The sequence below is a fragment of the Panulirus ornatus genome, chromosome 6 (genome assembly GCF_036320965.1).
Source record: "Panulirus ornatus isolate Po-2019 chromosome 6, ASM3632096v1, whole genome shotgun sequence".
NCBI lineage: Eukaryota > Metazoa > Arthropoda > Malacostraca > Decapoda > Palinuridae > Panulirus > Panulirus ornatus.
Genome location: NC_092229.1, coordinates 36,108,352 through 36,123,468, shown reverse-complemented (window position 1 = coordinate 36,123,468; position 15,117 = coordinate 36,108,352). Strand labels below are relative to the sequence as shown.

The 15,117-nt window shown below is 44.1% G+C and overlaps 1 protein-coding gene across 8 annotated transcripts in view; it reads right to left on the bottom strand.

Moving 5' to 3' along the window:
- Positions 1 to 15,117, bottom strand: part of LOC139749157 (glutaminase kidney isoform, mitochondrial-like) — a 488,059-nt gene that overhangs the window by 24,565 nt on the left and 448,377 nt on the right. For all 8 annotated transcript variants that reach the window (XM_071662800.1, XM_071662801.1, XM_071662799.1 and 5 more), the window contains 3 exons: positions 7,196 to 7,372; positions 6,687 to 6,863; positions 6,247 to 6,378 (listed from right to left, as the gene is read on the bottom strand). In XM_071662800.1, coding sequence (XP_071518901.1) covers positions 6,247 to 6,378; positions 6,687 to 6,863; positions 7,196 to 7,372 — 486 coding nt within the window. The remainder of the gene's footprint in view (positions 1 to 6,246; positions 6,379 to 6,686; positions 6,864 to 7,195; positions 7,373 to 15,117) is intronic.

Sequence of the window (15,117 nt, the reverse complement as noted above, 5' to 3'; positions counted from 1 at the left end):
TAAATGTGAATAAGAGCAAGGTTATTAGGTACAGTAGGGTTGAGGGTCAAGTCAATTGGGAGGTGAGTTTGAATGGTGAAAAACTGGAGGAAGTGAAGTGTTTTAGATATCTGGGAGTGGATCTGTCAGCGGATGGAACCATGGAAGCGGAAGTGGATCATAGGGTGGGGGAGGGGGCGAAAATTTTGGGAGCCTTGAAAAATGTGTGGAAGTCGAGAACATTATCCCGGAAAGCAAAAATGGGTATGTTTGAAGGAATAGCTCTCTCAACCACGCTCTTTTTATTTCCACACATCTCTCTTACCCTTACGTTACTCACTCGATCAAACCACCTCACACCACACATTGTCCTCAAACATCTCATTTCCAGCACATCCATCCTCCTGCGCACAACTCTATCTATAGCCCACGCCTCGCAACCATACAACATTGTTGGAACCACTATTCCTTCAAACATACCCATTTTTGCTTTCCGAGATAATGTTCTCGACTTCCACACATTCTTCAAGGCTCCCAGAATTTTCGCCCCCTCCCCCACCCTATGATCCACTTCCGCTTCCATGGTTCCATCCGCTGCCAGATCCACTCCCAGATATCTAAAACACTTCACTTCCTCCAGTTTTTCTCCATTCAAACTCACCTCCCAATTGACTTGACCCTCAACCCTACTGTACCTAATATCCTTGCTCTTATTCACATTTACTCTTAACTTTCGTCTTTCACACACTTTACCAAACTCAGTCACCAGCTTCTGCAGTTTCTCACATGAATCAGCCACCAGCGTTGTATCATCAGCGAACAACAACTGACTCACTTCCCAAGCTCTCTCATCCCCAACAGACTTCATACTTGCCCCTCTTTCCAAAACTCTTGCATTCACCTCCCTAACAACCCCATCCATAAACAAATTAAACAACCATGGAGACATCACACACCCCTGCCGCAAACCTACATTCACTGAGAACCAATCACTTTCCTCTCTTCCTACACGTACACATGCCTTACATCCTCGATAAAAACTTTTCACTGCTTCTAACAACTTGCCTCCCACACCATATATTCTTAATACCTTCACAGGCATCTCTTCAACCTATCAAGCCTTCCCCAGATCCATAAATGTACTCCAACCCAAATTGCTTTTCTAGTATTTCTACATCTTTCCCTTAAAAAACCCACCCCGACCCACACATCCCTACCACTTTGAAACCCCCCACTGCCTTCCCCAATCTGATGCTCTGTACATGCCTTCCCCCTCTAATCATACCCTCCCATAAAATTTCCCAGGAATACTCAACAAACTTATACCTCTGTAATTGAGACCCCACTCTTACCCCCTTGCCTTTGTACATGGCACTGACGCATTCCGCAAACCTAAAGGCCCTCCCCATGGGGTCATACATACATAAAAAACCCTCCACCAGCAAAAATACAGTCACCCCCTTTTTTAATAAATTCCACGCAAACCATCCAACCTGCCCCTTGCGGCTTTCACCTCCCCAGTTTTTACTCCCTCTTCTTGTTCCCAAAAACATTTTCCCTAACCCTTAAACTTTGGCCACCACCTCGACCAACACACTATATCCCCCCCCCTGCATCAACACATTCAAAAAAACCTTCAAATACTCATTCCATTCCCCCCCAACATCACCACTACTTGTTACACCTCCCCATTCCCGGCCCTTCATTTAATTTTCCCCATTGTTTCCCTTGTCAAAACGCACCTATTACCCCTTCCAAAACCCATCTTTTTTTCCCCCAAAAAATTTCCTGTAGTTCTCACCCCACTCTCATTTGCCTTTTTTTCACCTCTTGACCTTTTCTCTTGACCTCCTGTCTCTTTTTTTATACTTCTCCCATCAATTGCTTTTTCCCCCCCTCCAAATGGGCCAAAAAGCTCTCTCTTCTTCTTTTACTAAGCCCCTTATTCTCATCCCCACTAACTACCCTTTCTAAAACAGCCCCACCCCCCCCTTCTCTGCCACAAGCACTTTTGCGCAATCCATCACTAAATTTCCCCAATTCATCCCATTCCCCCCCCACTCCCCCTTTCTTCCATGGGTTTTCCAAAAAATTTTTTCCATTTGTCAAAGTCTCCCTGGTACTTTCCCCACACAGTCTCCTTCCCAAGCTAAATTCCCCTACCACCTTCCTTTTACCCCCAAAATTCCTCCCTTTTCTGGGAAAAACCCTACTAATCTCACCTTGCCCCACAAGATAATGATTTAACACCCCCAGTTGCACCTCTCAACATTTTAAAACCCCAAAAATTTTTCTTTTCGCACGCCTGTCAATTAAAAAAGTAATCCAAAAACGATCTCTGGCCATCTCTCCCCTTACATAAGGGATAAAATAGTATACTCGCTTTTTAAAACAGGGATTTTTTTCCCAAACAAAAAAAATCCTTTTTCACCACATAATCTAAAAAGCTCTCACCCTTTCCATTTCAACATGACCACCCCCGCATACCAATTATTCCCTCAAATGCCACATTACTCACCTTTGCATTCAAAACACCCATCACATAACCCTTCGTGCATCAAAACGCTAACCAAAAAAAATCCAAAAAAGCTGCTCCCCAAAAAAACTTGCCTTCAGGGTCTTCTTCTCATGCCCAGGTGCCTATGCACCAATAATCACCACCCTCCCCCATCAACTTCAATTTTTACCCATTTAATCGGAATTTTTCTTTCTTACATCTATACATACTCCCACAACTCCTGTTTCAGAGTATTGCTACTCTTCCTTGCTCTTAGTCCTCTCACTAACCCCTGACTCACCCCCGAGAACATTGCCAAACCACGCAGCCCTTTAACCCTTGACACACAGCGGTTCACTCACAAAAGCCAAAAACATCCAGTTCCTTTCCTCAAACATACTACCTATTCTCTCCTTTTTCACAGCTTGGTTACATCCACCACACCATTTAGGTCCCCACTCGACGAGCCTTCGAGGAGGATGCTCAGCCCCGCGTGCATCCTTCTTCTGTTGCCCATTTTAGAAAGTTAATACATCAGGAGGGGAGGAATTTCCGGCCCCCCTCGCCCCGTCCCCTCCTAGTACGCTTTCTCACCGACAACTGCGAGGAATACGGTGAAGTATTCTTTCACCCCTATCCCCAGGGATAATAGTACATATATAAATAATACATATACACACACACACACATACACACATACACTACGCACATACACACAACACACACACACATACATATATAGACATAGGAAAATGAACGAAACAATTTAGAAAACAAACTTTGAGCTTGAATTAAAAAAAAAAAAAAATATATAATATACTACTATATACTACTATAATATATATATATATATTTTATATAATCTATTTTTTTTTTGTTTTTTTTTTTCCTGCCGACTTGTCCTCCCGCGTATTGCAGGTAGGGCGCAAAGGACAACAGACGAAAGAAAAAAGGGCTCCATCACCCACGCCCCATACACGAATGTAATACACATACCGTCCACACACGACAAATATACAATACCTAAAAAACAACGCATTCCCATGGTTAGACCAACCCAACGCTTCACATTGCCTTGATCAATCCACTGGACTAACAACGTCCACCCCGGTATACCACATTCGCTCCGCTGACTTCACTCTATGCCTTCCCTCCTTTCAACCCTCCTACATGTTCAGGCCCCGATCACACATAAACTTTTCCAAACTCCATCTTTCCACCATCCAACATTGGTCCTGTACCCTCTTCTCCTCGTTCCCTCCACCTCCGACCAGAAGTCTCTTGTCAATCTTTCCTCACTCATTTCTCCTCCAATGTGCCCGAACCACTTTCAATACACCCTCTCTCTGCTCTCTCAACCACTGCTATTTTTATTTCCACACATCTCACTTACCCTTACGTTACTTACTCGATCAAACCACCTCACCACCACACACTGTCCTCAAACATCTCCAGTTCCAGCCATCCAGCCTCCAGCGCTACAACCTACCATAGACCTCACGCCTCGCCACCATACAACATTGGTTTGAACCACTATTCCTTCCTAACAATACCCATTTTTGAGTTCCGGAGATAATTTCCTCGATTTCCCCACACATTCGTCAAGGCTCCCAGAATTTTCGCCTCCCCCCCCCACCCTATGATCCACTTCCGAGCTTCCATGGTTCCATCCGCTGCCAGCTCCCTCCACAGATATCTAAAACACTTCACTTCTCCAGTTTATATCTCCATTCAAACTCACCTCCAATTGACTGACCCTCAACCCTACAGTAACTAATAACCTCTTGCTTCTTATTCACATTTACTCTTAACTTTCTCTTCACACACTTTATACCAAAACATCCGTACACCAGTTCTGCAAAGTTTCTCACATGAATCACCACCAGCGCGGATCATCAGCGAACAACAACTGATCTCCACTTCCCAAGCTCGTCCTGCATCCCCCAACAGACTTCATACTTGCCCCTCTCATCCAAATACTCATGCATTCACCTCCCAAACAACCCAACCCCATCCATAAACAAATTAAACACCATGGAAGAACATCACAACACCCTGCCATCAAACACACATTCACTGAGAACCCAATCCACTTTCCTCTCTTCCCTACACGGACACATGCTTTACAATCCTCGATAGAAACTTTTCACATGCTTTCTACACAACTTGCCGTCCCACACCATATATTCTTAAATAACCGTCAACAGAGCATCTCTATCAACTCATCAAATCCGTCCCCAGATACCATAAATTGCGAACATACAAATCCCATGTTGCTTTTCTCAAGTATTTTCTCACATACATTCTCCAAAGCAAACTACCTGATCCACACATCCTCTACCACTTCTGAAACCACTCGCTCATCTTCCCCAATCTGATGCTCTGTACAAGCCTTCCCCCTCTCAATAATCAATATCCTCCCATATATTTACCAGGGAATAACTCAACAAATCTTATAACCTCTGGTAATTGAGCACTCACTCGTAATCCCGCTTTTGGCCTTGTACAATGGCACTAGGCACGCAGTCCGCCAATCCTCCAGGCCACCTCACCATGATCAGACATACATTAAATACACCTTACCAACCAGTCAACACAATACAGTCACACCCTTTTTTAATAAATTCGCACTGCAATACCATCCAACCTGCTGCTTGCCGGCTTTCCCATCTGTCCGCAAAGCTTTACTACCTCTTCTCTGTTTACCAATCATTGTTCCAAACCCTCGCACTTGCACACCACCTCGACCAAAGCTCCCCTATATATCAATGCACTCTATCATCAAACACATTCAACAAACCTTCAAAATACCACTATACCCCATCCTCTCCTTCTCACATCACCATCTACTTGTTATCCTCCCCTATTTGAGCCCCTTCACTGAAGTTCACATTTGCTCCCTTGCTTACGCAACTTTATTTACCCCCCTTCCAGAACATCTTTTTATTCTTACCCCTAAAAGTTAATCTGATGACACTCTCCCTCTCCAACTCTCATTGGCCCTTTTTTCCCTCGTGCATCGTTCTCTTGACTCCTGTCTCTTTCTTTTATACATCTCCCACTCAATTTCATTTTTTCCCTCCAAAAAATCGTCCAAATGCCTCTCTCTTCTCTTTCACTAATACTCTAACTTCATCATCCCACCACTCACTACCCTTCTAATATATATAGTAGATATATAGACTATATATATATAGAATCATAATACTATATATAATATATATAAAATATATATAGATAATATATTATTTTCTTCTTCATATCCTATTCGCCATTTCCCGGCGTCAGCGAGGTAGCGTAAGAACCGAGGACGGGCCTCTGAGGAACATCCTCATCCAGCCCCTCTTCTCTTTCGTTCCTTTGGAAAAAAAAAAAAGAAGGGAGGATTTCCAGCCCCCCGCTCCCTTCCCTTTTACGCTCGCCTTCTACACACGCAGGAAACGTGGAAGTATTCTTTCTCTCCCCTATCCAAAGGGAAATACATATAATATATATATATATATTATAGATATATATATATATATATATATCTATATAATATAATCTATATAATATAAAAAAAAAAAAAAAAAATATTATATATATATATATATATATATATATATATATATATATCAAGGGAGCCCATCGGAGTCTGTTCCCACATGGAGAGTAGGCCCGTCAAAGTGTTCTTGTGTTCCATAAGTAACTACATACATGATGTATATATAATAATGCCGTGAGTAACATAGTGGTGCCGGTCTTGCATGAGTGGGCAGCGCTCAACTTACCATACAGAACTGGACACCACGACACGAGTTGCCGTTGATGTCGAGCGAAGGCGACCACAGGCAGATGCCCAGCGTGTTGGGGATCACCAGCAGGACGCAACCCGACACACCTGACTTCGATGGCAAGCCAACCTGTTGGATATGGCACACATCAGTCATCTTGACGGTAGTAACTTAACTGTAACCATTTGTATGATTCATGTAAGATGTGAATGATTTATATAACAGACTGAGTGTTTGTCGAACCACAGCCCGACGGTGAGGCCTGAGCCACACCTGCAAGATTACCACAAATAAATCCACAGCAGTATAACCCACAGCAGTATTGTCCTTGTTACGTCTGGCTTCAAATCAAGGTGGGAGACTAAAATGTTGTCTACGAACAGTAAAAAGGGGATACTAATATATCTATGTCGTGGAGGTACTATACGACAACTTACCTTAAATGCAAACTGGCCGGAGTAGTTGTACATGCCACAGGAGTGCATGAGGGTTAGCGTGTTCCTGACAGCGTCCACAGTAAGTACTGGGTCGCCTGTGAGTGGATTGATGCCACCGTTGGCTAAGGTGGCCGCCATGATCGCACCAGACTCCGCTGTTATCTCTAGTGAACACAGCTGCAACACACACACACACACATCAAACATATTGTACAAAGTGTCATGACCGCAGCTTGACACACACTTCTCTTATATAAACAAAGAAAAACCAATAATGATGACATAAACATTAAGAGAGACTCATTCAAAAACTGTAAAAACCTGACTGAACATCTTCCATATGAATTGCATACCAACTGTTCTCTGAGTAAATACCAACTCTAATTTCACACGACCAAGGTGGGTTAAACCCGTCTACTTTCCTCAACTAACATTGATTCCTCCTAACATTAGCCACTTCCACATTCCATCTTCCTGGGTGACACCAGCCACCTTCACTAGCGTCTTACTTGGAAGTAGAAGTCCAGTGTCTCGTGGAGGCGGGTGCCCTCAGGGAAGCACTTGTTCTCCCTCATGAAGTAGGCCAGGGCGAAGTTCCTGTCCGCGCACTCCTTCTCCGACAGGAAGACAGCATTGTTGAAGCCCAGGTACTCCCCGCCCGCCAGCCGCTTGTACATGTTGAACACCTAACATGCCAACGTTTTTAGTATATTACCTTTACATAAACAAAAATCATTTACTTATGTTCAATTTTCCAGTGAATTTATAGTTTTTTTTTTTCTATCATCAGCCTTAATGATGTATTTTTGTTTAGGATTATAAAGTGGAGATAACCATCTTCCTTCTAAGGCTAGTAGTGTTGTCTACCATCTGTGGTCAAACTCTACTAACAATGATCAATAGATACAGCAGAAACACGGATCAAATTGATATATATATATATATATATATATATATATATATATATATATATATATATATATTTTTTTTTTTGCCGCTGTCTCCCGCGTTTGCGAGGTAGCGCAAGGAAACAGACGAAAGAAATGGCCCAACCAACCCCCATACACATGTATATACATACGTCCACACACGCAGATATACATACCTACACAGCTTTCCATGGTTTACCCGAGACGCTTCACATGCCCTGATTCATAGTGCCATTGTACAAAGGCAAAGGGGATAAGAGTGAGTGCTCAAATTACAGAGGTATAAGTTTGTTGAGTATTCCTGGTAAATCATATGGGAGGGTATTGATTGAGAGGGTGAAGGCATGCACAGAGCATCAGATTGGGGAAGAGCAGTGTGGTTTCAGAAGTGGTAGAGGATGTGTGGATCAGGTGTTTGCTTTGAAGAATGTATGTGAGAAATACTTAGAAAAGCAAATGGATTTGTATGTAGCATTTATGGATCTGGAGAAGGCATATGACAGAGTTGATAGAGATGCTCTGTGGAAGGTATTAAGAATATATGGTGTGGGAGGCAAGTTGTTAGAAGCAGTGAAAAGTTTTTATCGAGGATGTAAGGCATGTGTAAGTGTAGGAAGAGAGGAAAGTGATTGGTTCTCAGTGAATGTAGGTTTGCGGCAGGGGTGTGTGATGTCTCCATGGTTGTTTAATTTGTTTATGGATGGGGTTGTTAGGGAGGTGAATGCAAGAGTTTTGGAAAGAGGGGCAAGTATGAAGTCTGTTGGGGATGAGAGAGCTTGGGAAATGAGTCAGTTGTTGTTCGCTGATGATACAACGCTAGTGGCTGATTCATGTGAGAAACTGCAGAAGCTGGTGACTGAGTTTGGTAAAGTGTGTGAAAGAAGAAAGTTAAGAGTAAATGTGAATAAGAGCAAGGTTATTAGGTACAGTAGGGTTGAGGGTCAAGTCAATTGGGAGGTGAGTTTGAATGGAGAAAAACTGGAGGAAGTGAAGTGTTTTAGATATCTGGGAGTGGATCTGGCAGCGGATGGAACCATGGAAGCGGAAGTGGATCATAGGGTGGGGGAGGGGGCGAAAATCCTGGGGGCCTTGAAGAATGTGTGGAAGTCGAGAACATTATCTCGGAAAGCAAAAATGGGTATGTTTGAAGGAATAGTGGTTCCAACAATGTTGTATGGTTGCGAGGCGTGGGCTATGGATAGAGTTGTGCGCAGGAGGGTGGATGTGCTGGAAATGAGATGTTTGAGGACAATGTGTGGTGTGAGGTGGTTTGATCGAGTAAGTAATGTAAGGGTAAGAGAGATGTGTGGAAATAAAAAGAGCGTGGTTGAGAGAGCAGAAGAGGGTGTTTTGAAATGGTTCGGGCACATGGAGAGAATGAGTGAGGAAAGATTGACCAAGAGAATATATGTGTCGGAGGTGGAGGGAACGAGGAGAAGAGGGAGACCAAATTGGAGGTGGAAAGATGGAGTGAAAAAGATTTTGTGTGATCGGGGCCTGAACATGCAGGAGGGTGAAACGAGGGCAAGGAATAGAGTGAATTGGAGCGATATATATATATATATATATATATATATATATATATATATATATATATATATATATATATATATATATATATATATATATATATATATATATATATATATATATATATATATATATATATATATATATATATATATATATGATACTTATCATTTCCCGCACAGTAAAGCAGCGCCAGAAAAGAAGTGTCATTTCCTCACATCCGCTCTCCAGCTACCATGATTAATGCTTCCAAACCAGAGTTCTTATCCACAGCTGAGCCCAACACGTGATCTACCGCTCCTCACACACCGTCACTACACTTCTGTTTTCTCTTCTGCAACCGCCTTAACCCCCTCAACCCACCACTCACTGCCCCCCCAACCTTCCTTAACCCCCTCATCCCACCACTCACCCCCCCTCCTCCCGCATGCCTCACACTTCTTATGCACTATAAACACAGCTTCCCGAAATCCCTCCCATTCCCACTACATTTCCTCAGCTGTTTCCTCCCTCACAGTACTGGTGGGTCTGTTGTGTTGCGCCTATACAACACTGATGGGACTGCGGTATTTCAGGCTGATAAAACTGGTTTATGTTGTGTTGTACCCTCACAACACGGGTAGGTGATGTAGCCTTACAACACTAATTGCTCTGTTATGTTGTAGCTTATAATACTGATAGGTGTTATAGCCTCACAATAATGAGTCATTTGTGTTGTAGCTTTACAACACTGGTAGGATTTTTGTGTTGCAGTTTACAACACTAACAGGTGTTGCAGCTGGACAAAACAGGTGGCAATTTTACCCCCACACCAATTGCGGTCTGTAACCTCAAAACACTAGAAGGTGCTGTAACCCCACAACACTAGGTGTTGTAACCCCACAACACTAGAAGGTGTTGTAACCCCACAACAATAGAAGGTGTTGTAACCCACAACAGTAGGTGTTTTAACCCCACAACACTAGGTGTTGTAACCCCACAACACTAGAAAGTGTTGTAACCTCACAACACTGATGGGTCTTTGCACTGCAGCTTCATAACAATGGTTATTTTGTTGTGTTGTATCCTTAGAACACTGGTGAATGTTGTAGCTTCACAAATCTGGTGTTTTCCCCCACACAACACTTGCGGGTGGGTTGTGTTGTAGCCTTCAAACGCTGGTGGGACTATTGTATTTCAGCCTCTCAACAATTTGAGGCTCTGTTGTGATGAAGCCTTATAACAGCAGTACATCTGTTGTAGTATAGTATCACAACAGTGATGGGTGTTATCGCCTCACACCACTCGTGGATATTGAATCCCGAAAACACTGATGAGTGTAATGTTACAACCTCACAACCCTGATGGATCTTATGGGTTGACAACACTGGTAGGCCCACTGTCAGATGTACCTTCACAACACTGGTGGGTCTGATGTGTTGTAGTTTCATAACACTGGTGGGCCTGATGTGTTGCATCTTCACAACACTGGTGGGTCTGATGTGTTGTACCTTCATAACACTGATGGGTCTGATGTGTTGTACCTTAACAACACTGGTGGGTCTGATGTGTTGTACCTTCATAACACTGATGGGTCTGATGTGTTGTACCTTAACAACACTGGTGGGTCTGATGTGTTGTACCTTCATAACACTGGTGGGTCTGATGTGTTGTACCTTAACACTTGTGGGTCTGATGTGTTGTAGTTTCATAACACTGGTGGGCCTGATGTGTTGCATCTTCACAACACTGGTGGGTCTGATGTGTTGTACCTTCATAACATTGATGGGTCTGATGTGTTGTACCTTAACAACACTGGTGGGTCTGATGTGTTGTACCTTCATAACACTGATGGGTCTGATGTGTTGTACCTTCATAACACTGATGGGTCTGATGTGTTGTACCTTCACACCACTGGTGGGTCTGATGTGTTGTACCTTCATAACACTGATGGGTCTGATGTGTTGTACCTTCACAACACTGGTGGGTTTGATGTGTTGTACCTTCATAACACTGATGGGTCTGATGTGTTGTACCTTCACACCACTGGTGGGTCTGATGTGTTGTACCTTCACACCACTGGTGGTTCTGATGTGTTGTACCTTCATAACACTGATGGGTCTGATGTGTTGTACCTTAACAACACTGGTGGGTCTGATGTGTTGTACCTTCATAACGCAAGTGGGTCTGATGTGTTGTACCTTCACAACACTGGTGGGTCTGATGTGTTGTACCTTCATAACACTGATGGGTCTGATGTGTTGTACCTTAACAACACTGGTGGGTCTGATGTGTTGTACCTTCACAACACTGGTGGGTCTGATGTGTTGTACCTTCACAACACTGATGGGTTTGATGTGTTGTACCTTCACAACACTGGTGGGTCTGATGTGTTGTACCTTCATAACACTGATGGGTCTGATGTGTTGTACCTTCACACCACTGGTGGGTCTGATGTGTTGTACCTTCACAACACTGGTGGGTCTGATGTGTTGTACCTTAACACTGGTGAGTCTGATGTGTTGTACCTTCACAACACTGGTGGGTCTGATGTGTTGTACCTTCGCAACACTGGTGGGTCTGATGTGTTGTACCTTCATAACACTGGTGGGTCTGATGTGTTGTACCTTCACAACACTAGGGGGTTTGATGTGTTGTCTTTCATAACACTGGTGGGTCTGATATGTTGTACATTCATAACACTGGTGGGTCTGATGTGTTGTACCTTCACAACACTGGTGGGTCTGATGTGTTGTACCTTCACAACACTGGTGGGTCTGATGTGTTGTACCTTCATAACACTGATGGGTCTGATGTGTTGTACCTTAACAACACTGGTGGGTCTGATGTGTTGTACCTTCACAACACTGGTGGGTCTGATGTGTTGTACCTTCACAACACTGGTGGGTCTGATGTGTTGTACCTTCACAACACTGATGGGTCTGATGTGTTGTACCTTCACAACACTGGTGGGTCTGATGTGTTGTACCTTAACAACACTGGTGGGTCTGATGTGTTGTACCTTCATAACACTGATGGGTCTGATGTGTTGTACCTTCACACCACTGGTGGGTCTGATGTGTTGTACCTTCACAACACTGGTGGGTCTGATGTGTTGTACCTTAACACTGGTGGGTCTGATGTGTTGTACCTTCACAACACTGGTGGGTCTGATGTGTTGTACCTTCACAACACTGGTGGGTCTGATGTGTTGTACTTTCACAACACTGGTGGGTCTGATGTGTTGTACCTTCACACCACTGGTGGGTCTGATGTGTTGTACCTTCACACCACTGGTGGGCCTGATGTGTTGTACCTTCACAACACTGGTGGGTCTGATGTGTTGTACCTTAACAACACTGGTGGGTCTGATGTGTTGTACCTTCACAACACTGGTGGGTCTGATGTGTTGTACCTTCATAACACTGGTGGGTCTGATGTGTTGTACCTTCACAACACTGGGGGGTTTGATGTGTTGTCTTTCATAACACTGGTGGGTCTGATGTGTTGCATCTTCACAACACTGGTGGGTCTGATGTGTTGTACCTTCATAACACTGATGGGTCTGATGTGTTGTACCTTAACAACACTGGTGGGTCTGATGTGTTGTACCTTCATAACACTGATGGGTCTGATGTGTTGTACCTTCATAACACTGATGGGTCTGATGTGTTGTACCTTCACACCACTGGTGGGTCTGATGTGTTGTACCTTCATAACACTGATGGGTCTGATGTGTTGTACCTTCACAACACTGGTGGGTCTGATGTGTTGTACCTTCATAACACTGATGGGTATGATGTGTTGTACCTTCACACCACTGGTGGGTCTGATGTGTTGTACCTTCACACCACTGGTGGGTCTGATGTGTTGTACCTTCATAACACTGATGGGTCTGATGTGTTGTACCTTAACAATACTGGTGGGTCTGATGTGTTGTACCTTCATAACACAGGTGGGTCTGATGTGTTGTACCTTCACAACACTGGTGGGTCTGATGTGTTGTACCTTAACAACACTGGTGGGTCTGATGTGTTGTACCTTCACAACACTGGTGGGTCTGATGTGTTGTACCTTCATAACACTGATGGGTCTGATGTGTTGTACCTTCATAACACTGATGGGTCTGATGTGTTGTACCTTCATAACACTGGTGGGTCTGATGTGTTGTACCTTCACACCACTGGTGGGTCTGATGTGTTGTACCTTCACAACACTGGTGGGTCTGATGTGTTGTACCTTCACAACACTGGTGGGTCTGATGTGTTGTACCTTCAGCAACACTGGTGGGTCTGATGTGTTGTACCTTCACAACACTGGTGGGTCTGATGTGTTGTACCTTCACAACACTGGTGGGTCTGATGTGTTGTAGCTTCATAACACTGGTGGGTCTGATGTGTTGTACCTTCACAACACTGGTGGGTCTGATGTGTTGTACCTTCACAACACTGGTGGGTCTGATGTGTTGTACCTTCACAACACTGGTGGGTCTGATGTGTTGTACCTTCATAACACTGGTGGGTCTGATGTGTTGTACCTTCACAACACTGGGGGGTTTGATGTGTTGTCTTTCATAACACTGGTGGGTCTGATATGTTGTACCTTCATAACACTGGTGGGTCTGATGTGTTGTACCTTCACAACACTGGTGGGTCTGATGTGTTGTACCTTCACAACACTGGTGGGTCTGATGTGTTGTACCTTCACAACACTGGTGGGTCTGATGTGTTGTACCTTCATAACACAAGTGGGTCTGATGTGTTGTACCTTAACAACACTGGTGGGTCTGATGTGTTGTACCTTCACAACAGTGGTGGGTCTGATGTGTTGATCCTTCACAACACTGGTGGGTCTGATGTGTTGTACCTTCACAACACTGGTGGGTCTGATGTGTTGTACCTTCACAACACTGGTGGGTCTGATGTGTTGTACCTTCACAACACTGGTGGGTCTGATGTGTTGTACCTTCACAACACTGGTGGGTCTGATGTGTTGTGGCTTCACAACACTGGTGGGTCTGATGTGTTGTACCTTAACAACACTGGTGGGTCTGATGTGTTGTACCTTCACAACACTGGTGGGTCTGATGTGTTGTACCTTCACAACACTGGTTTGTCTGATGTGTTGTACCTTCACAACACTGGTGGGTCTGATGTGTTGTACCTTCATAACACAAGTGGGTCTGATGTGTTGTACCTTCATAACACTGATGGGTCTGATGTGCTGTACCTTAACAACACTGGTGGGTCTGATGTGTTGTACCTTCACAACACTGGTGGGTCTGATGTGTTGTACCTTCACAACACTGGTGGGTCTGATGTGTTGTACCTTCACAACACTGGTGGGTCTGATGTGTTGTACCTTCACAACACTGGTGGGTCTGATGTGTTGTACCTTCATAACACAAGTGGGTCTGATGTGTTGTACCTTCACAACACTGGTGGGTCTGATGTGTTGTAGCTTCACAACACTGGTGGGTCTGATGTGTTGTAGCTTCACAGCACTGGTGGGTCTGATGTGTTGTACCTTCACAACACTGGTGGGTCTGATGTGTTGTACCTTCACAACACTGGTGGGTCTGATGTGTTGTACCTTCACAACACTGGTGGGTCTGATGTGTTGTACCTTCACAACACTGGTGGGTCTGATGTGTTGTACCTTCACAACACTGGTGGGTCTGATGTGTTGTACCTTCACAACACTGGTGGGTCTGATGTGTTGTACCTTCACAACACTGGTGGTCTGATGTGTTGTACCTTCACAACACTGTGGGTCTGATGTGTTGTAGCTTCACAACACTGGTGGGTCTGATGTGTTGTACCTTCATAACACTGATGGGTCTGATGTGTTGTACCTTAACAACACTGGTGGGTCTGATGTGTTGTAGCTTCACAACACTGGTGGGTCTGATGTGTTGTAGCTTCACAACACTGGTGGGTCTCTTGGGTTGTACCTTCATAACACTGGTGGGTCTGTTTGGGTTGTAGCTCCAC